General features: G+C 45.2%; 8 protein-coding genes across 8 annotated transcripts; 6 read left to right on the top strand and 2 right to left on the bottom strand.

The window, feature by feature from the left end:
• Positions 1–1981: 1981 nt before the first annotated feature.
• Positions 1982–3956, top strand: I203_103884 (uncharacterized protein; the record flags this gene model as incomplete). Its single annotated transcript, XM_019147321.1, has 3 exons — positions 1982–2578; positions 2671–3131; positions 3224–3956. 3 exons carry the CDS (start codon positions 1982–1984, stop codon positions 3954–3956), a joined length of 1791 nt encoding a protein of 596 aa, XP_019002986.1.
• A 502-nt stretch (positions 3957–4458) lies between these two features.
• Positions 4459–6043, bottom strand: I203_103883 (uncharacterized protein; the record flags this gene model as incomplete). The annotated part of the gene is made up of 7 exons (XM_019147322.1): positions 4459–4807; positions 4895–5287; positions 5344–5445; positions 5516–5637; positions 5701–5856; positions 5920–5940; positions 6020–6043. The coding sequence occupies 7 exons, from the start codon at positions 6041–6043 to the stop codon at positions 4459–4461; spliced, it is 1167 nt and encodes a 388-aa protein (XP_019002987.1).
• A 414-nt stretch (positions 6044–6457) lies between these two features.
• I203_103882 (multifunctional tryptophan biosynthesis protein) lies at positions 6458–9027 on the top strand (the record flags this gene model as incomplete). Its single annotated transcript, XM_019147323.1, has 3 exons — positions 6458–6583; positions 6695–6865; positions 6979–9027. 3 exons carry the CDS (start codon positions 6458–6460, stop codon positions 9025–9027), a joined length of 2346 nt encoding a protein of 781 aa, XP_019002988.1.
• Positions 9028–9305: 278 nt separating this feature from the next.
• I203_103881 (uncharacterized protein) lies at positions 9306–10173 on the top strand (the record flags this gene model as incomplete). Its single annotated transcript, XM_065517413.1, has 7 exons — positions 9306–9360; positions 9486–9528; positions 9718–9806; positions 9883–9915; positions 9997–10013; positions 10057–10085; positions 10167–10173. The coding sequence occupies 7 exons, from the start codon at positions 9306–9308 to the stop codon at positions 10171–10173; spliced, it is 273 nt and encodes a 90-aa protein (XP_065374231.1).
• Positions 10174–10235: 62 nt separating this feature from the next.
• Positions 10236–10557, top strand: I203_103880 (uncharacterized protein; the record flags this gene model as incomplete). The annotated part of the gene is made up of 2 exons (XM_019147325.2): positions 10236–10340; positions 10453–10557. The coding sequence occupies 2 exons, from the start codon at positions 10236–10238 to the stop codon at positions 10555–10557; spliced, it is 210 nt and encodes a 69-aa protein (XP_019002990.2).
• Positions 10558–10996: 439 nt separating this feature from the next.
• I203_103879 (uncharacterized protein) lies at positions 10997–12555 on the top strand (the record flags this gene model as incomplete). The annotated part of the gene is made up of 5 exons (XM_019147326.1): positions 10997–11222; positions 11430–11541; positions 11612–11772; positions 11898–12038; positions 12236–12555. 5 exons carry the CDS (start codon positions 10997–10999, stop codon positions 12553–12555), a joined length of 960 nt encoding a protein of 319 aa, XP_019002991.1.
• A 505-nt stretch (positions 12556–13060) lies between these two features.
• I203_103878 (long-chain 3-oxoacyl-CoA reductase) lies at positions 13061–14658 on the bottom strand (the record flags this gene model as incomplete). The annotated part of the gene is made up of 7 exons (XM_019147327.1): positions 13061–13348; positions 13532–13774; positions 13838–13920; positions 13986–14108; positions 14171–14333; positions 14397–14515; positions 14583–14658. 7 exons carry the CDS (start codon positions 14656–14658, stop codon positions 13061–13063), a joined length of 1095 nt encoding a protein of 364 aa, XP_019002992.1.
• Positions 14659–15187: 529 nt separating this feature from the next.
• Positions 15188–19534, top strand: I203_103877 (uncharacterized protein; the record flags this gene model as incomplete). Its single annotated transcript, XM_065517412.1, has 16 exons — positions 15188–15421; positions 15493–15655; positions 15740–15841; positions 15914–16235; positions 16297–16541; positions 16588–16916; positions 16976–17187; positions 17246–17685; positions 17749–17819; positions 17915–18044; positions 18203–18247; positions 18317–18501; positions 18569–18843; positions 18913–19195; positions 19319–19429; positions 19493–19534. 16 exons carry the CDS (start codon positions 15188–15190, stop codon positions 19532–19534), a joined length of 3189 nt encoding a protein of 1062 aa, XP_065374230.1.
• Positions 19535–19925: the final 391 nt, after the last annotated feature.

Genomic DNA, 19925 nt, shown 5'->3' with positions numbered 1-19925 from the left:
CCGTTGTCCAGACACCATTACTTCCATGACCTTTGTCTTCCTCCTCACTGATTTCGCCCTCCTGCTGCTCCTCCTCTTCTGTCGATCCTTTCTTCTTCTTCCTCTTCATTTCAACTTCCTTGGCCATCTCATAGACATGTTCTGTAGTAAAGCAGTGCCCACCAACGTTCTGAACTGATACACCATTTGTCCTTCTTTTCTTGACCGCCAATACCTTCCTGAGCTCGACATTCTCCTTGTCAGAGGCTGTCTTTTCAGTGCTGACAGTTTCTAATTTCGAATAAAGATCAACAACGCGATCTTTGACTTCTGGAGACATAGTGTTGGCATGTTTGGCGAGGAAAGAATTCTTCTCAATAGACAATGTGGCTAAGGGGGTGCGAGTAGGTGTCTGAGGAGTATTGACTTGTTGAGGGGCCGCATCTAAGACTGTATGTGGAATATATGGGAAAAGGCCGGTGTATCTCCAACCTTTTCGAATATTCTCTTCTGTCATAGCTTTTGATCGAGCAACTGCCAAGTGTCTAACCCAGGTGTATCGTTGTATCCTTGAAGAATCATATTGAGCAAACCGACTGACTTCTTTTGCCATAGCTTGCTTGAGAGAGCGAAACACACCAACATCTAAAGGTTGAGTGACATGAGAGGAATGGGGCGGAAGTATCATAAGATCAATGGCGTTGGCCATGCAGAATGCAATGAAGCGAGCCTGCACATGGCTAGCATGACCATCAACAATAAGTAGTCTTCGTTGATCAGGATTGGCAGGTATTGTGTTGGGATGGAATACTTCGGTTAACCATTTGAATGCAATTTCGTTGTTTGACCATCCTGATTTACTGACTGCCCAGTTCCATCCTCGAAGCTGAAGGTTCTCTGAGAGCCACCCTGTGTTGAAACTTCCTTCTGATTTGAATATCACAAGAGGAGGAAGAGCTGAACCTACAGCATTGATACATTCGATTGTTGTAACCCATTCTTGTCTACCAGGTATTGCGCTTGATGGCTTCTTATTACCTCTTCTACTACCTATCTTCTCTCCTTGCTCTATAATAACTAATACTCGAGAGCTTTGTGTTTCTCCTATAGCATATCCTGTCTCGTCCATATTGTAGATGTTCTGCGGCAGGTAATGATTGGCATCATATAGAGACTTGATTTCGCAAAACCAAGGTGTCAAAGCATCGACTGTAGTTGCTGTGAAGCGAGTTGCCTGTATCTTTCGAGAGAAGACACTATGGACCTGGGGATGGCGCTTTCGAAACTTGGCAAGCCAAGGATAGCCCATGGGAGGTGGTAAACATGGCTGGAGCTCATCTGGGATGAGTGCAAGAGTGATTCTTCTCTCTCGTATTTCGTTTGCAAGTTCTATGATGATTCCAGGCGAAACAGGATGACCAATGGATGCTGATCGATCGAGGTATTGGATAATGCACTCCTCTTCAATAGTTGTGAGTAGCTGGCGATATTCTTGAGCTTGAGGGCGAGTCAGACGACCTGCAAGATGATGATTGAAGGTTGTCAAGGGAATATCATTGTCTTTGGCAAAAGTGTGTCTGCTTGGTTGTTTGTCGGAAGGGAGGGCGGTCCAAAGAGCAAGAACTCGCTGGATGTGTTCTGGAGACGTTTGATCTGGTTTTGTAGACATTCGTACTATTGAAAAGTCGAGTTCAATGGATGTTCTCAATACAAAATAGCGATACAGATGATCAATAAAGATTTAAAGATATCATTTTGCATAGAAGGTCTGTGAGGTTGATCCGTGAGGTTGCACGGACTCGTTGAGGGTTGAAACTCGTTAAGGGTAGAGTCTTGTTACACCAGAATCACATTATCGTCTTCATACCATACCATGGCAAGCTTCAATGAATTGGACAACTCCCTTCTCGATCGCATTCTCCGACACCTCGCAGCGACTGATATAGTAAAATGCTCACTGTTGTGCAAACGCATTCACGAGTTCATATTGGACAATGCCCATATGCAGCTCATTCTCCATAAGAAATACTACTATTATCCCAGATACCGCGACCAATCGACCAAGCCCCCCAATGACCAAATTGCTGAGATAGTCAGGCTGAACAAGAACCTTCAGGAACTCAAATGCACTGTCAAACCATATAAAATACCCAAAGGTCATGAAGTTTACAAAATTTGGGACGATTATGTCGTCACTCGACCAGGTTTGGAGGCGCCCTATGGGTACTTTGAAAAGCATGGAAAATTCTTGGCTTGTTCGATCTTCCGAGGCGCTGCAAGGATGGATATCTTGTGCTCTCGCGACCCTACCTTTGCCGTATTCAAGATCGATTTCATCCATCGGGTGATCATCCTGCAGCAGTCATGTGGGACAAAGGCAGCTGCCAAGTTCCTCGTTTATCGTGTGAACGAACAAGCTCCAAGTGGTACCGAGAGAATATCCAAAGAAGATCCCGATTGCACGATTGTTATAGATCTTGAGGAAGATATCTGGACGAGGGAGGAATTTGGTCCTAGGATACTGAAGAATGGGAATTTATTGGTCGGTGTGCAAATTGTTTTCTATCTGTATGTGCTGGTACACGGTCGGTGCCTAAAAGTGAGTCGTCGATCAATTCGGCTATTGCTGTCGCAAATATCACCCAGTCGTAAACTAATTTGACCACGGACTGTGTCTTCCCAATTGTCCAGCGAATCCCTTCTCACCAAGGTACTAGATGGTTCAGATACCATGAGTGGATGCTCACCTCCAATGAGTTATTGGTCGGAGTCGAAGATTGCGACTTTGTATGTCGCAGGAGTTTCACAGACGAACATCGCAGGTCATTCGATACCGCTGACGATGCCAAGCTAGTCGGCGCGTATTTCAGGCGTGACGATGTCTCATCTGATGGGCTTTCTTCTGAGAGTGGCTACGAATCCGGCGATGACATCGATGCTGGAAAGCGGAAAGCACATGCGGAGGATCGACATGCCGAAGAAGTCAACAGCGGGTTGTCGCACGAGAACATTTACTCTAGCCGCTTCGACAGAACGCAGGGTGAACCACTCGACATAACCGGTTATCAGCTTTTTGAGGACTTGGACTATACGGTTCGATATCAATTTGAACGTCATATCATAAGGGATCGTTTGAAGAGTAAAGGTCTTCTGTAAGTTTACGCGATTTTTTGTGTGAGATACCGTATCGTTAGTCATTAGCTGATAGAATCTCGCATTCTCTTCCTACTCTTCTTCCATCCAGCGAGAATCTCTCGCTTATCGTGCTCGACCCACAATCTATACCCGAAAAGGATCCATCCACAGGAAAATCTTGGCTACCAGTGGTCAAACTTGAACTTCCTTTCGACCCCTTGGAGCTCGAAATCCTTCTCAAGGAATGCCGGTATGAGGGGAATCCGGACTTTTATGAATATATAGATGACAGCAAGAGGGTTATGCAGGAGGAAGAGAATTTCGACACCGGGTGCACCGATTTTGTCCTTCCGGTGATCCGACGTTGGATCCCGAACGACGATGATTATGCGAGAGATCCTCTGACTATCATAGATTTTCTGATAGCCATTCCTGCAAATCCCCTCAAGCGTCTCCTCACGGATACCAAGGGACAAATACTTGTCGGCAGACCGGCAGCAGATAGTCGAAAGCGTAATACCTTTACCGACCTCGATGGTGAAGGCAAGGAGCGGCTAAGGCAAGAGACGTTTCAAAATGTCACCACAATTCCATTCTCCGACTGGCGTGAAAATGCACAACTGTGGGTACAAGATAACGATCCTGCAATGGCGCAACATGGAAATTTCAATGTAGATATCATCGCAAACGGCAAGGAATCACTTATTCTTCGTGCACACTGTATTTCTCCCCTCTTGAATGTTCCTGATCTGGACGAAGGCTGCGGGAAGGGAAGTATGAGAAGGCTACAAATTCCTAAACCAGTACGTTCTTCAGTCAATTCCTTCATATTCGCTCAATGACTGAATTTGCTTGAAGGAACTCGTTCGTCCGACTCGCCTTCATCGTCTCAGAACAGGTTTCCGATTTCCAGAGCTTGAGGCACCAGAATGGTTGACAGGCGAGCGGTATCCAAAGTGGCCGATGGGATATGCATATGGTGAATCTGATATGCGCGAAGAAGAAGGGACGGTTCGCCATGTCCATTTTGACGGTAGACGGCTCATTGTACAAATCCAAGACGTGAAAGCGTTGATTTTCGATTGTGGTGCTTAGACGAAATGGGCTTGTGCTGGTAGGGCGTGGAGAATTGTTTATATTTCCTGTCCTGTCAATTGAGTCGGCGCTAGGCTGACCATGTTTAGTATCTACCCTGTGAGGAGCCTTTGAAATACTATGACAATGCATATCGTTTAATTTTCTGGATCGTATAGATCATCAGTCACGGAAGCATCTCAACTCTGCCATGCTCACGATGTATTGCGCTATGCATCAGAGTGTTAGACCATGTGACCCCAATCCGGCTCATCTCCTTTTATTGCCCGAATAATCCAAGAAACTCGCCTTCTCCACCCAACCCATACCTTTCGTTCTCCGTATCCTACCAGTCTCAGCCAAAACAACACCTATAGCCTCTCTCCATACTGCTTTTGGATCTTTCGCTGCACTGTCTAAGCCTCCAGGGGCATTGTGGAGTATCTCCGAAGGTAAGAACGAAGGTGATGATGGCGAGGCTGAAGGGTGAAGTGTACGGACGTGTAAGGATCTCGATGGAATGGGAGTCGGAGTGTATAAGAGGGAGAACAAGAGATGATTGAGGGGCGTGGGTATTGGACAGGTTGTAGAGGACGCGAAAGCGGTAGGAGGGGAGTGTCTACATATGTCGATGAAAAAGGATTAATTCTTGATCTCGTTTATGTGCCAAATCTCTTATTCTTCCGATCGAACGAGGTCAACTCACCTGAAATACTTGATCCACACCTGACCATCCTCACCACCAGTAAAATCACTTCCATCCAAAACACCGTCTGCGAATCTCAGTATCGCTCTTCCATTAGAGGTTGTCCCTTCAGGAAACAACACGACCGGTCTACCTTCTTTCCTTCTCGCTTCTCTGAGGTTTTTGTAGTATTTTGTGGTAGGTGGTAGATCGTATGTGGGTGGTAACGAACCTGTTCTACCTAATAGCGCAAACAAGGGGATCGGTTCATAACCTATCAAATCTGGTTGAGCGGAGGAAGAAGAAAGGTTGATAGAGGCTGAGCCTGTCCCGGTATGTCGACCTGTTTTGGCTGTTGGAGCTGTAGAAGAGGAAGCAGTGGAGAAGATTGGCAAGAGGAATGTGGGATTGTGCCTGTTACATTGCGTTGGGTAAGTGAGATCACAATTGGGGTATCTCGCACGCCTCACCTGAAAGCGAGATACAGCACATCGACGTAGCTGGTCCAATTGGTAATTATCAGATCACCTTTCTTAGGTGACACTTTCGATATCTGGGATACACCATTTTTACTATTATTGATTCAAAGAGTCAGTTTCAAGACAATGTTCAAGGTCTTGATACAAGATGATAGCAGCTTACCCTCTTTTGGGTGAGTAGATATCGGTGGTGATCCACCAATAACCCATGATCCCCAATGCCAATCTACATGTGAGAGCTGTAAACCCAGATGAGACTAATCGATATATTGGGGGAACAGGGGTCTACAGAAAATGATGGGGTACTTTAGTGCGACAACTTGTGAATATGAATGACACGATACGTACAAAGACCAAACACAACCCGTCAACCAGGATGACATGGAGCGCAGCTATCACTCCCAATAAGATGGTTCGGGCTATCGCGTGGACCAGGGAGCAAGGTCCGAGGAGGGCTACAAAGATTGGTGAGACTGATCGAGGGGGCACGATAGGCAGGAAGGGCTATAAGCGATACTGTGAGTATGTCTGCACGCTGACATGACGTTGGAGAAAGTTCATACTGACTTGTATGCCTGTTCCGGGGTCCTGCAAAATATGGGAAGGAAGATCATTATCAGTCGAGTCGCGATCGATATCAGTGACCATGCGAGAGCATTCGACTCACTCTCCATTTCGAGTACTTTTCCATGTTGTCTGCTTGCTTTTCCTTATGGTATTCCGACTGGTGCCCAATCTGAGCTGGAGTGATATCCTCCCGGAAGGTTGGTTCTGCATGTGCATCTTTTTGGCATCTTGACTTGAGCGCGAGAGAGGGGGAAGCTTCCGACGGAACGGTGGGTGTCATCTATAGAGAAGAGACCGGACGTGACGTGGCATTGTACCGCATCTTTTCATATTCAAAAGTCGAGTCAAGAATCCGTACGAGAGACGTTAAGACGTCCATGTCCATATCCGAGCGTTTATTTCGAATCGAGTTGAATCTGAAAGATTCATGGGTTGATGAATGAATCACATCTCAGTCATCAGCTATCTGTCGAAAACACTCGAGCTCCATCCTCCTACTGTCACTGAGAGAAAAAGAGAAAGGAGAAGATATTTCAAAATGGGTGTCACGTTACTCATCGACAACTACGACTCGTTCACCTGGAACGTCTACGCCGACATAGCTGTATTGGGGGGTAATCCGGTGGTAGTGAGGAATGATAAGATCACTCTGGAACAGATCGAGGTGAGTTGCACTGGGATATCCTCATTAAATGTTGCACTGCCCCGGATAGTGTCCAGGTACAGTCATATCCTATTCGCAAATTGACCTAATTCGTTTCGCACTGTTTAATAGGAAATGTACAACTCCGGTGAACTCGAACGTATAATGATCTCACCAGGACCAGGACATCCTCGGACGGACAGTGGGATATCTAGAGATGCGATCAAATGGGGTATTGGCAGATTACCCATATTGGGTGTCTGCATGGGTCTGGAATGTATAGTGGATCTACTGGGAGGGGAGGTGAGTACTTCTGTCAACTGTCCCTCCTTGACAACGGCTACTGCGCCCAATTCCGCTTGATCGTACCATTTTCAGTATGGTCAGCTTCAGCTAAGTCCTTTGCCATTGTTTAGATCGCATACGCAGGAGAGATCAAACACGGTAAATCCTCTTTGGTCCAACATGATTCCATCGGTATCTTCCACGACTTGCCACCATTGTTATCCTCTGTCCGTTACCATTCCCTATCCGCCCAACTATTATCCTTACCACCGATCTTACAAGTGTCCTCAACTACACAGGAATCAGGTGTGATCATGGGTGTGAGACACAGAGAAGCCACGGTAGAAGCTGTTCAGTATCACCCGGAGTCATGTAAGAGCGAAGGGGGGAAAGGGTTGATGGCGAATTTCTTAAAGTTGAAAGGCGGTAAATGGGGTGGTGAGAACGCTTGGTGTGGTGTATTACCTACTACCCCTGGCAAAGACGAACAATCATCTACAATTCCAAATGGGTCCGCTCAACCTTCGGCTTCGGGTTCATCCTCTGCGCCATCTTTACCTACCATCCTCAACAAGATCCATGCCCAAAGGTTGCTAGATGTAGAAGAAACTTCGAAAGTATTAGCTACCACTCCAGCAAATATCACCAAATCCCTATCACTTCACACATCTCCACCATTAATTTCATTCGTTGATCGAATCAAGTCGACTCCTCATACAGCCATCATGGCCGAGATCAAACGAGCTTCACCATCCAAAGGGGATATCGCCCCTGACGCATCAGCACCTTCACAAGCTTTGAAATACGCCTTGGCAGGTGCTTCAGTGATATCAGTATTGACTGAACCTAAATGGTTCAAAGGATCTTTGCTCGATATGTTATCCGTTAGAAATGCTTTAGACTCATTACCCAATCGACCGGCAATTCTACGAAAAGACTTCATCCTGTCCAAATATATGATTGACGAAGCTAGATTATACGGTGCCGATACTGTTTTGCTCATCGTTGCGATGCTTGAGCCCACCCAGTTGAAAGAATTATATGATTATTCGGTATCGGTAGGAATGGAACCATTGGTAGAAGTGAATAATACGAAAGAGCTGGAATTGGCGTTAGAGATAGGAAGTAAAGTGATAGGAGTTAATAATAGGAATTTACATGACTTCAATGTGGACATGTCGACTACGTCCAGGGTGAATGCCGCTTTAGATGGAAGGGATGTCATCCTCTGTGCGTTAAGTGGGATATCGTCACCTGAGGATGTACAGAAATATGTGAAAGAGGGAGTAAAAGCTGTCTTGGTTGGTGAATCGTTGATGAGAGCGAAAGATACAGGGAAATTCTTAAGGTCGTTAATTGGTTTACCACTTGAAGATGAGAAAAGGATAGAAGAGAAACCTTTAGTGAAGATTTGTGGAATTAGATCAGTCGAAGATGCTGAAATTGCCATTGATGCTGGAGCAGATCTATTAGGGGTGATATTGGTACCGAATGCCAAGCGAAGGATCTCGTTGGAAGTAGCTAGGGATATATCGGATTTGGTGAAAGCGACCAGATCAAAATCTGATCTAAGCCGAACGAGTCCAGAACAGTCTACTTCGACAGGTAACGAACCGTGGTTTACGTTCAATTTCAACCGACTATCTCAACGTAAAAAACCCTTGTTAGTGGGTGTATTCCAGAATCAACCTTTGTCGGAGATATTGGATGCAGTAGATGAAATTGGATTAGATATCGTTCAATTACATGGTGATGAATCTCAACAATTGGCCAAATTCATCCCTGTACCTGTTATAAAGGTATTCAAGATACCGACGTCGCCTTCCCTCACTGGAGAAGTGGTGGTCAGTGGAAGAGGAGAGATAGGTCGACCTGGTTTGAATCAGTTTATTTTGTTGGATTCAGCTGGGAAAGGTGGTGAAGGGATCTCGTTCCCTTGGGAAAACGCTAGAAAAGTCATTGAAAAGGGTGAGAATGGGTCGGAAGGATCTGTGAAATTACCAATTATCTTAGCCGGAGGATTGAATCCGACCAATGTGCGAAAAGCTATTGAAGTTGCTGGTGGATCCGAGGGAGTGAGGATGGTTGATGTTAGTTCGGGAGTGGAGAGGGATGGAGGGGATGGGAAAGACAGGAGCAAAGTGGTGGAGTTTGTGAGGGCTGTGAAGGGACAGATATAAGATGTAGATTTAGTGAAGTGAAAGAGGACTTTACAAATTATGTGTTATGCATCATGTTCATCATTTGGGATCATTTTGCATCACATATCAACGACCTATTGCTTTACATAGGATGATCACCTCATGATGAAGATCGACAGTCGATAATCTCATCGTCCGTGCGTTGATTCACCTACCTGTGCACGGATGTCCATAACACTATTCGTATCAGGTTGTTCTTCCATTTCAACATTGTTGCATGTCCAATTTCCCACCTAACCGAGCAAAACTGATCCACTATGACCAGCGACAGGGAGTATCAGTTGCCTGATCTGGAGGATTATCTGGCGATTGGTGAGTTAACATTTCCATTTCCTACTTCATCTTTATAATATCCGAACAAGAGGAGGGAAGAAGATCATATGGACTGACCGTGTTTGAATACCTATATTGTTATCTGGTATTGTCATGTTCGTCAGACTGCGAATTCGTAGGATGTAAATCAGGTCAAGCCCTAGCCAAGTAAGTCTAATGGTTGTTGTTGGTCTCAAATGTTCAGCTGGGGAATCAATCACGGGAAGGAGCCGTTTGGAGATACCTACTGAAACAGGAAGGAAGGAAAGGCATGTTATTCTTACATGCTACTATCACAGATATCATTCTTCCGATACCTCTCGCTGATATTTTATTGATTTGCTCTTCTCATGATAGGGTCGGTATAGTGAATCACGAAGGGACGATCGTACTCGATACGTACGTGTACGTGAATCCTGAGAATATAATTGATTATAGGACATCAAGTGGGTGTAAACATCACCTTATTGCAGACATAATTTGATGAACAACTGACGATATGTGTTTTTGATGTTGTCGTAGCGAGTGGGATCAAAGCTGGTGTTCTGGATGGAGGTATGTCCATATCGAGCTATGACTTTCCTTATCGCTGGCATGAAAACGAGGTGGTGACTGTTTACTGATTTGATAATGTAGCACCAACGTACGAACAAGTGACATCCCGGATCAAAAGTTTAGTACAAGGTAAGATCTTAGTGGGACATACATTATTTAACGATTTGTCGGTAAGACGTCCCTCATTCTAACTTAGTCTCACCTACCTGTCAATTGTTCGATTAGACCATAGGCCTAAATTCTGTGATTAGGCAATAGGTCATAAACACCCATACGAATCATTCAGAGATACAGCCTTGTATTATCCCCTAAGATTCTAAATGGGTATCAAAAGAGAAGGTGAATTTCCAAGTTTGAAGAAACTGTCGAAAGAGTTGCTAGGGGTGGATATTCAACGTGATGATGATGGAAGAGGACATGATCCGGTGAGTTGATCAATATTTAGTGGTCACTTGCATTGTGACCTGTCAATCTATAATTTCGATCCTAGAGATACGAATAGGAAAAGCTAATCTTGTATTGTAACCTGCACTGCAGATCGAAGATGCTCGATCGACTATGGCGATTTTCATGCTTGTCAGAGAGGATTATGAGATTGATTTGATGAAGAATAGAGATCGCGTCGCTGGTATACCACCGTGAGTGCTCTCATCCATATACGAATGGGAACGAACTGCTTGAATGTGTTAGTTGATGCTTTCTGATGTATGGAACTTTGCCATGATTGATCTGATTGATCTTAGGTCATACGAACTTTGCTTTTGGTGATATAGCATTCCTGTTAATCTTCGACTTTTAGGTATATCTCTGGCTCGTGATGAGGTGACTGGTCATCCTGTGATGGATACCTAATTGTGTATGCATGTATTGGATGGTACTCGATGGCTTGCTTGATTGACAGTTCAATATGGTACTGTATCTTATCAGTCGACGAAAGGTTGCACTACGTCATATGTCAGCGCGGCGTGCAACTGTAGGTAGTGACCGCAAGTGCGACCATTGAATCACATTCCATCTCATCTCTTCTGTTCCACTCGTCTCTGATCTGATCGATACCTATTATATCACCCGCTCACTCACGATGACACCCAAACTGCGCGTACTGATAAGCTCCAACCGCTCATACCCATCTACCATCCCCTGCCCTGTCAACTCTGCAACGGCCACCAAATTAGAGACCGAGCACTTCTCAGGAGATATATGGGTGTTTATCAAAGGGTATAATGGGGATTTGAAGAAGGGAGATGGAGAGGAGTATTTTGGTGCGAAGGGGAGAGAGGGGATGAGTTATGGGATCGTGGTAAAAGGTGAGTGAAATCGATTCCATTATAATGCTTGATCTTGATTCGAGAAAGGACGGGAGAGAGAGGCGATATCGTTGATAGATGAGGAGAAAGGTTGTCCGTGTCATACGTTTATGATACACTCACAAGACTATTACACTTAGAAACAGGAGTAATATAGGGATAGACGGAATGACTTACTGATCTGCTGTGTGTGATGACTTACAATAGGCAAATACAAGAAACCTTTCAACGCAGATACAGTAGTATTCGGAAACGTGTTTGAAAAGCCCATACGGGATAATTTACCTTGGGGAACAAGTATAGCGACGAAATTTATGTAGTAAGTAACAAGCATCTGAATGCTTCACATGTGATCTTGACTGATTATATAGCTTGATGCCTTGATGCAGCTTTGTGGATCCAACGGTAGAAGCTGATATATATGCGGACAAACCTTGGGCTCTGTCGCCTGCTTTGGCTACGATGGCTCATCTTTCCCTTGGGGGGAAAAATGAGGGACCGCATGTGGAAGAAAACAGTTTGGAATGGTTGAAAGAGAATGTAAAAGGTGGTGAGTGCTTTTGTTTATAGGAAGAGGGTGTAAGATGTGAATGTCCCTTTCGAATAAGAGGGAGAGTCTGGCTTACAAAGCAAAGGCTGAAGTGATGTTAACTTTGTATTTCTGTATTTGTATAGTCGACGATATACCCTCATATACTGATGATAAATCTCAGATAAGCTCGCGAAGGAAATGGTTGACGAAAGCTTCGAATAGACAGGCTGTAGAGGTTGATGAAGGGACGGAAGTAGGTATGGAGTTTTGTAATGGATTATTAGGTGAGTCAAGGTATACCGAGAGATCATCAAAAAAGTCCAGAGGTACTCGTGAGGATGGATATACATATCGCATTCAAAGCGACGTAAAGATATTCCCATCTTGACCTATAACTCATATCGAATTTCTTCCCTTCAAAACATACAAATAGAATCTTAATACTTTACATGATACTGATCCTTTCTTGTTTTGGTGATAGACTTCAACACCCTATCTGCGACTCTACCATACCCATTCACCCTCCAGATCCCCCTCTTGAAATACTGGGATGGTCAACCTGTCACGTACGTATGTCAGGATAAACCTACCTCTTACAAAGATCAATCGCCTGTAGGTGGGGGGAATAAGGTATATTGGAGTGTGGCGTTTGAGATTGTTGATGAGGAGATTACGAAAGAGTTGGAAGAGAAGGGTGGGAAGGTCGTTAGGCCTGGTGGGGTTGAGGAGGAAGATAAAGAGGAAGAGCGAGAGCGAGAGAAGGAGAATGAGAATGAGAATGATGATGTTGATGTTGATTGAACTTCGAATTGAACTTGGTTGGATATGTCAGAACAAGGCAATTGTAGATATATAGAGATAGATTTGATTGATTACGTAGTCTATAGATGACAAGGTGAGAGTTTTGTTACTTGGTGGTATTGAGGCGAAGGAGAGTTAGATCAATATGTATCTGTAGATTGTAGAACGTAGATTGTATATTCCATGTATCCCTCTTGAGTCGTTACCACTATATCTGCTTTTTCGAAACAGGACACAATGTGATTCAGTAAAGATAGGACGGATGAGGTGCTCGATGTATTCACATTATGATTTTTCTGCATGTCATGAGAATGAAGTTAACGTTCATCAATATGATTTTTATCTTGTCTTTATTTATTGCCTTCGTTCCATACGTGCCAGACCCGTATAATCGATCTCTGATAGTCAATCTATCATCTACCAAATGTCCAATTTCCCACGGATCTTTCACCTTTATTCTCCAGCTTCCTTTCAGATTTCCTATCCATCCCATCCCATCCACCACCTACTCACTCTTCCCCTCTCTCTCCTTCTCTCTCTGATACTTCCTAATCGCCCTCTTCCTAATATCCTTATGCATCTTATCAATCACCTTGATACCCGATACTTCACTCAGATAACCCGCGAATCCAACGGCGTAATCTAAGAATGCATGTGTCCAGAAGGGTGTTCTTTCGTAGGGTCTACCCTGGGCTCCTCGTGGTTGACCAAAAGAGGTTAAGACGGATTGAACGAAATTTCGAGGGGTTGGGACGAGCGCGGATGATCGTCGGATTTTGGACATGTTTGAGACCTATGGAATTGAAGAATATATGAGCAATGAGTAGCGAGATGGCAGAAGGTACACTCAATAAGTGTGATAGGTAGATATAATACATTAAACAAGAAGAGGATTGGGTGCCCTCTGCCGAACGATGTGGACATGTTTCTATCTTTTCGTTGATTCCGATGAGAATGAGAAGAATATCCTACTCACAACAAACGCAGCTTGGACCAATTCCACCTCCACACCCTTTTTCTCCACCTCTTTAGCCAAAGCTTTCGTCCAAGTTGACAAAGCAGCTTTGGTTCCTGAATAAGTAGCCAAAAGAGGTGAAGGGATTCTACCTGATAATGAACCGATAGTCATGATTAACGATTTGGGTGAGCCACGAGAAGATGATCGGGCAATCATAGATGGGATGACAGCTCGAGTAAGGAAAATTGTCCAGTTGATGTTCTAAATTACGTGTCACTATTAGCTCTGAATTTCGGCAGCAAAAGTTCAAAGGGGAGGACTTACAGTTTCGATAATTTGAGTCATCTCTGTTCGGTCGGTCTCGGCGAATGGTACAGGCATAAGATGAGAAGCACCAACGTTATTGACTAGTTACCCATTTTGATTTCGATGAGTTAGCAGTTTCGAGTTGGCAACAGACCATATAACTTACTTAGGACACCGAGATCATTCGATTTTGAGAATAACTCAATTTGAGTCAAAGCTTCATCTCGTGCTGAGCCTGGAGTAGCGACGTCCACTACGAATGATTTGGTTTCTACTCCGTATTTACTCTCTACCAGGGTGTGGCATGACATCAGCTGAGACCGGTTGTCTGAGTTTGGGAAGCTGGCTTACCAAGTTCTTGAGCGACTTCATCCAAAGCTGTTTTTCTCCTTCCTACCAATACGACGTTGAATTTGTTCTTGGCTAACTGTCTGGCGAATTCCAGACCTATTCCACCTGTACATCCAGTTACCAATGCCCAAGTCTTCCCATCTCTCGCTTGGTATCTCTTAACCTGATGAGATGATAATAAGGTGTAAGCTGTTGGCGGGGAAAATAACAATGTGGGCTAGCTTACATTTTTACCTGGAAGAACTGTCAGTTCGAGGATCAGTCTGAAGAATGATAAGGTGTATCGTAAGAGGAAGGCTGCTCCGACTGCAGAGAGGATCAATGCTGGGATAGGGACGTCGAGGACTATGATGGTATCGTCAGCTTTTGTGTTTTCCGCATTGGGTCTATCCGCCAGATTCATGCAGCTCACCTAAGTCATGTCCTAAGATGTGGTAGGCTGGATGACCTGCGAGATGGGTGTGGACGTGGATCGTATCTGCTACCATCTTGGCTTGCTGTTCGGGGGGACGGATTGGTGACAGCAAGAGAGTGTAGGGACCAGAAGAGAGGGACAAGGAAGAGTTAGAGTTGTAGTCCCACTCGTCGGGTATCGCGGTCTCTTTCAGTATTTACGTAACTTTTCCTGGCACACCCCGCATTCTTGAGCTTATTACCCCGCATCCGTCGCGCCAAGTGACAGATGAGAAGCAAGTTGGGTTGATGTGTGAGACAGTGGTAGTGTGATGATGATGATGATGATGATTGATGATGTCGAATCCAGTCAGAGGCCCACATATAAAGGGGATATATATATATATCTTACCAGTACTCAACAAGTCAAAAACGATGTGACACTTTCCTTCCATCTTCCATCTTCCTACTGATACCAACATCTTCGACCTTCCACTGTCCACTTATTGTGCTCTCATCTAGGATAGACAGACAACCCGTCACTCAATCCGACGCACGTACCTCTGACTCTGACAACTGAATACTGATTTACCTTCAGCTCAACCCAACCCACACTTCGCACTCATGTCAACGAGGAACAAACGTGGTAATCCTTCTTCTTTCTCTTCATCATCCTCATCCAACCAACCTTCTTCTTCTTCAAATAAACGAGTCACCCGATCATCAGCCAAAGCAGCGCAACAAGGCTCTTCCTCTTCTTCCTCCAATCCCCGCAAGAAGAAGAAAATCAAGATGAGCGTTCACCAGCCAATGTCATTGATGACTCGGATGACGAATTTGAAGATACCTTTTTCTCAGGTGCTGAAGGAGAGGATCTCGAGATTGATGATGACATTCAAGTTGCCATCGGGGCTTCTCTGAAAGATCAGTCGATGGCTAGAGCGAAGCAAGTGGGACTTCCTTCTCCAGCCCTCACCGAAGAAGTGTCTTTCGGAAGGGCGGGATGGAAGCGGGATTATGGGTTGTGCAAGGCGAAATGGGGAGTACAGGGAGAAGTGGAGGGGTATGCGGGGATGATAGGCCAGGTGAAAAGTAAGTTGCTCCTTATATAACCTTATATACTACATGACCATGCAGTTGTCTACGCCTTTAGCTGACATCATCCACCTCTTTCAGACCTCAAGCTTGGTGATTCGGACGACTCGATATCCTTCGAATTGATTTACGATGATATAGATTCGAGGGAGTTCAGGTTTAACCTGGACTTGGTGTTTCAAGGTGAGGACCTGACATTGCAAAATATCCTACCAAGATTCTATTTTTGCCTGCGTACCGCTTACTATCTTACAGACCTCAACAAGTACCCCGCCTCGTATAGGCTCGTCGTTTTCTCCTCCGATCCCCTCCCCAAACGAGCCGACACTTCCTTTTCGCGCTTCGTCGAAATTTACGACCTGGAGATTCCCTTGCTCCTTGAAAAGCTCCTGGCTTCTCTCCAAGGCGACGATGAGGCGACAGGAGGAGCTCCAGGGGATTTTGACGAAGGGGAGCTGGAGGAGGATGAGGAGATAATAGATGGGGCGGATCCCTGGGCCGAAGACCCCGGAAGAGGGTTCGAAACCGCCAAAGGGTCTGATGGGGACCTTGGACCTGGATGGATACAGCTGAAAGAGTGAGTCTACGATCATCCCTCATCCCGGGCGCAAAGCTGATCACACAGTGATTCTACATAGTCATTTCGAGCAAGCACAGAAGTGGGGTTATCGACCAGGACTGACCAGAGTGTCGGATTTCTGGGTTGTGTCATACTCGATACCCCACAAGAACCTCCCTATCGACCCGAACGTTCTCAGCATGTGGGATGATGGACTAGTAGACGCCTGGAAGAAAGATCAAAGGTTAATATTGATGATGGGAACTGATACTTATCCACCGCACTTGGATAAAATGAAATATTGGTTAGGGTTTCATCCAAATTGTGAGTTTGGTATACTCGTATCACTATGTGCTCATATCATTTTCAGATAAACCGCCTCCAGATGTGATGGTTTCTACTACGAGAGGACACGGCATGCCAGGGTTTTACCTCTCTGCACCGATCTTGAACTACCTCAAGTCGTTCGGAAGATGCTACAAGCTTCGAACAGCCTTTGGATTGAATTGGTGCACGGCTGATAAAATAGGTATGGACGAAGAAGCATCTCGTCAAGTGTTCCAGTACAATCAGATCCCCAAGAATATAGGTAAAGGAGATGAGGATGATCCTGTTGTCAAAGGGTTCGGGAGAAATATCCCCTTAGTTACGTTCAGTTGGGTATTGCGAAGGTTCATGGAGGCTCCGAAATACTGCTTGGTAAGCTTGAACAGCTCATGCATACCCGCAAGAGGAAAAGCTAATGATGCGATGGGCAGAACTGCGGTCTCGAAGTCAAGCTTCCATCTCTCCGACCCTATGTTTACGATAAACCCCTTTGCATCTACGGTTTCATGAGCTTAGGTTTAGGTCCCTCTGTCGAACATACAATTGTCACGCACCCAGCTGTCGTTGACGTGCTTCTATCGTTCGCCCACTGTGCAGCTGCTTCCGGGGCGCAAACGAGGATGGAACTACCTTTACATTTACAGTAGGTCAAGGCATACCCATATGTGAACCGTAACGTAAAATACTGACACGAACGGTAGTATCGAAGTCCCTCCTGAATTCGGTATCGCCCATTCTCAACTCCTAGACGAGTTATCCGATCTCGATCAGCGTCGAGCTCTAGCCTGGCTCATCCAACAACTACCGAAAGTATCCGAGATCAAGGCTCATCTCGAAGGTGGTGGAAAGCTGAAATCGATCGATGCGCCCTCAGGATCGATAGGAGTCTTGAGATGGTCGGTAGGGTCATGTAGAGCCTATTTGAAAGAGACAAAACCCGGTGAAGGGGTACAAGATATCAGCTCAGCCTCGACGACCGCTCCGTCGCAAGTCACCTATGGAAGTTTAGGAGGAGAGTTGAAACAATTCACGTTCGTCGTTGGATCGCCTGAGCAGGAGAGTGATTTCAAGAATGAGATTGAGTTGGCGAAGAAGGAGAATAAGAATTGTAAGGCTTACTCTACGCTCTTAGCGTTTCACGGTAAGTCCATTCTTCTTTCGATGTGGAAAATGATGGTGATGTTAAATTCTCTGTATTCACCAGGTTCTGGAGCTGAACGATGGCATAATATTCTGCGAACCGGGCTGGATTTCTCTGAAACTATTAACGGAAGGGTGAGCCTATATACTAGTCTAACCATTCACCGATGACCATTGGGCCCGTATTCATTGAGTAACTTGGTATCGTCGGCTGACCTGTGTGAAACAAGGCATACGGCAACGGAGTCTATTTCGCTTCTGACTCGGGAACGTCTATGGGAGGGTATGCAAGAGCAACGGTTCACACCAGAGAGAATGCGGATTTCAGGTTGTCCAAAGCTACCGCACTGGTCGAGCTAGGTATGTTTTATTCGCTTCTTCTTTTCTTTCATCAATCTGCGCTCTGAAACCTTGTTCAAAGCTCTTCTCTCCCTGGTTCACTGTATACAGTCATTGTCGCACATGTACTTACTCTGAGCTTTCCACGGAAAGAACCAAGCTCACGATGTTTGTCGCAGTCAATGTACCTCACACCTTTGTCTCATCAAGCCCATTCTACGTTGGTGAGTAAATTTCAAAGTGCTCTTCCTTCCTCACGCTCATCATCTGACGACTTCCACGATTTCTTCCAGTCAACAACGTGAAACAGATCAAACCTTTCCTTCTCCTCGTACAAGGAAGCGAAACGACGGAAAACTCCGAAGAGGTGGAAGAAGAACGTATCAAGAAAGCCAAATCTTCCAAAGGAGCATTGTTTATTCATGATCCCATGCTCAGAACCAGACCGACTCTGAGCACCAATCAGCCTTTGGCAGTTGTGAGTCGTTGATACGATCATCGCAATGTAGTTTTCACTAATGAGAGTTCCTCATCGTGTGCCATAGAGAATGCCAGAAAAGTTGACTCGAACGACGTTCATCGATGGAGAACCAAACGACAAAACCGATCGTGATATCTTCAATCCACCACCACCACCTCCCAAGCCCCAGAACACCTTCAAACCTTCACCACAAAGTCGATACGCCAGATTGGAAAGCTTGCCTCCACCTACTGAGACCAGTGTGGTAGCTAGTAAGGCTCTGGGAAAGGAATTAAAAGCTGTCGTGAAGGCTCAGGAGGAAGGTGGATTGCCGTTCTGGGTTAATCCGGATGTTGAGAGGTAGGGTCGATCTTGTTCGTGTAAAATTTACATACGAAGTGCTGATGCGTGAGATATGCTGAATTTCAGTCTCTATTGCTGGACCCTCGAGCTTCACACTTTCCCACCCGACTCACATCTGTACAAAGAGATGAAGAAGCATAACATCTCATCTATCATCGCTGAGCTTCGATTCCCCGCTTCTTTTCCCCACTCGCCACCGTTCATGCGTATTGTCCATCCTAGGTTGATGCCGTTCACGCATGGTGGAGGAGGGAATATAACAGGGGGTGGAAGCGTATGTAACGAGTTGATGACGGGGACAGGATGGAATCCTGCTTTTTGTACGGAAGCTGTTGTCAGGGAGGTTATGGCGAGTTCAATTCCTCCTCTTGCACAATGTCAGACCCTCACTGTGTTCTTAAACTTCTTCTCTCAACACGATTTAACAACTTTGGGATTGAGTGATAATGATGATGAATGATTGATATTACAGACAAACATGACGGAGACCACTCCTCCCGCTCGACTCGATCCACGTAATTGGAACTCACCCTACACGATGAGAGAGGCTGTAGAAGCTTATAAGAGAGTGGCTAAACAACATGTCAGTTGAACGACTGTTTTTTTCTGTGGAAATGATCAGCTGACGATCTGAATGACGTTGTAGAATTGGGAGATACCGAAAGATTTCGATAGGTTGACGGTGTGATCGAATAACACCATGACCAATTCGACCCCTGTACCAGTGCAGCCTCAATCATATATATACAGACACAGCCTAAAAATGACACGAAATAGAACGAAGATGTAATGAACACCATGAGATCCATTTAACAACGATTACGAAGACGAGAGACTATCCCCACTTTTTGTACATACATGGTGGATGCTTAATGCAAGACCCTTCAAGTGACTTTTTCCATGTATTATAGAGATACAAATCGTATCATGTGTAGCCGTTTAGCGAGAAACCTCATGTATTCATGTATATCATCCTTCTATGCGCACGCGAGTACCCAGGTTTGGTGAGGGATGAGGGAAGTCAGCATGAACCATTCAGTGCGTTAGGCGCGCGTACCAGGAGAAAGGATTAGGCATGT

Source organism: Kwoniella mangroviensis, assembly GCF_000507465.2.
Source record: "Kwoniella mangroviensis CBS 8507 chromosome 1 map unlocalized Ctg01, whole genome shotgun sequence".
Taxonomy (NCBI): Eukaryota; Fungi; Basidiomycota; class Tremellomycetes; order Tremellales; family Cryptococcaceae; genus Kwoniella; species Kwoniella mangrovensis.
This window is presented reverse-complemented; position numbering and strand designations above follow the sequence as displayed.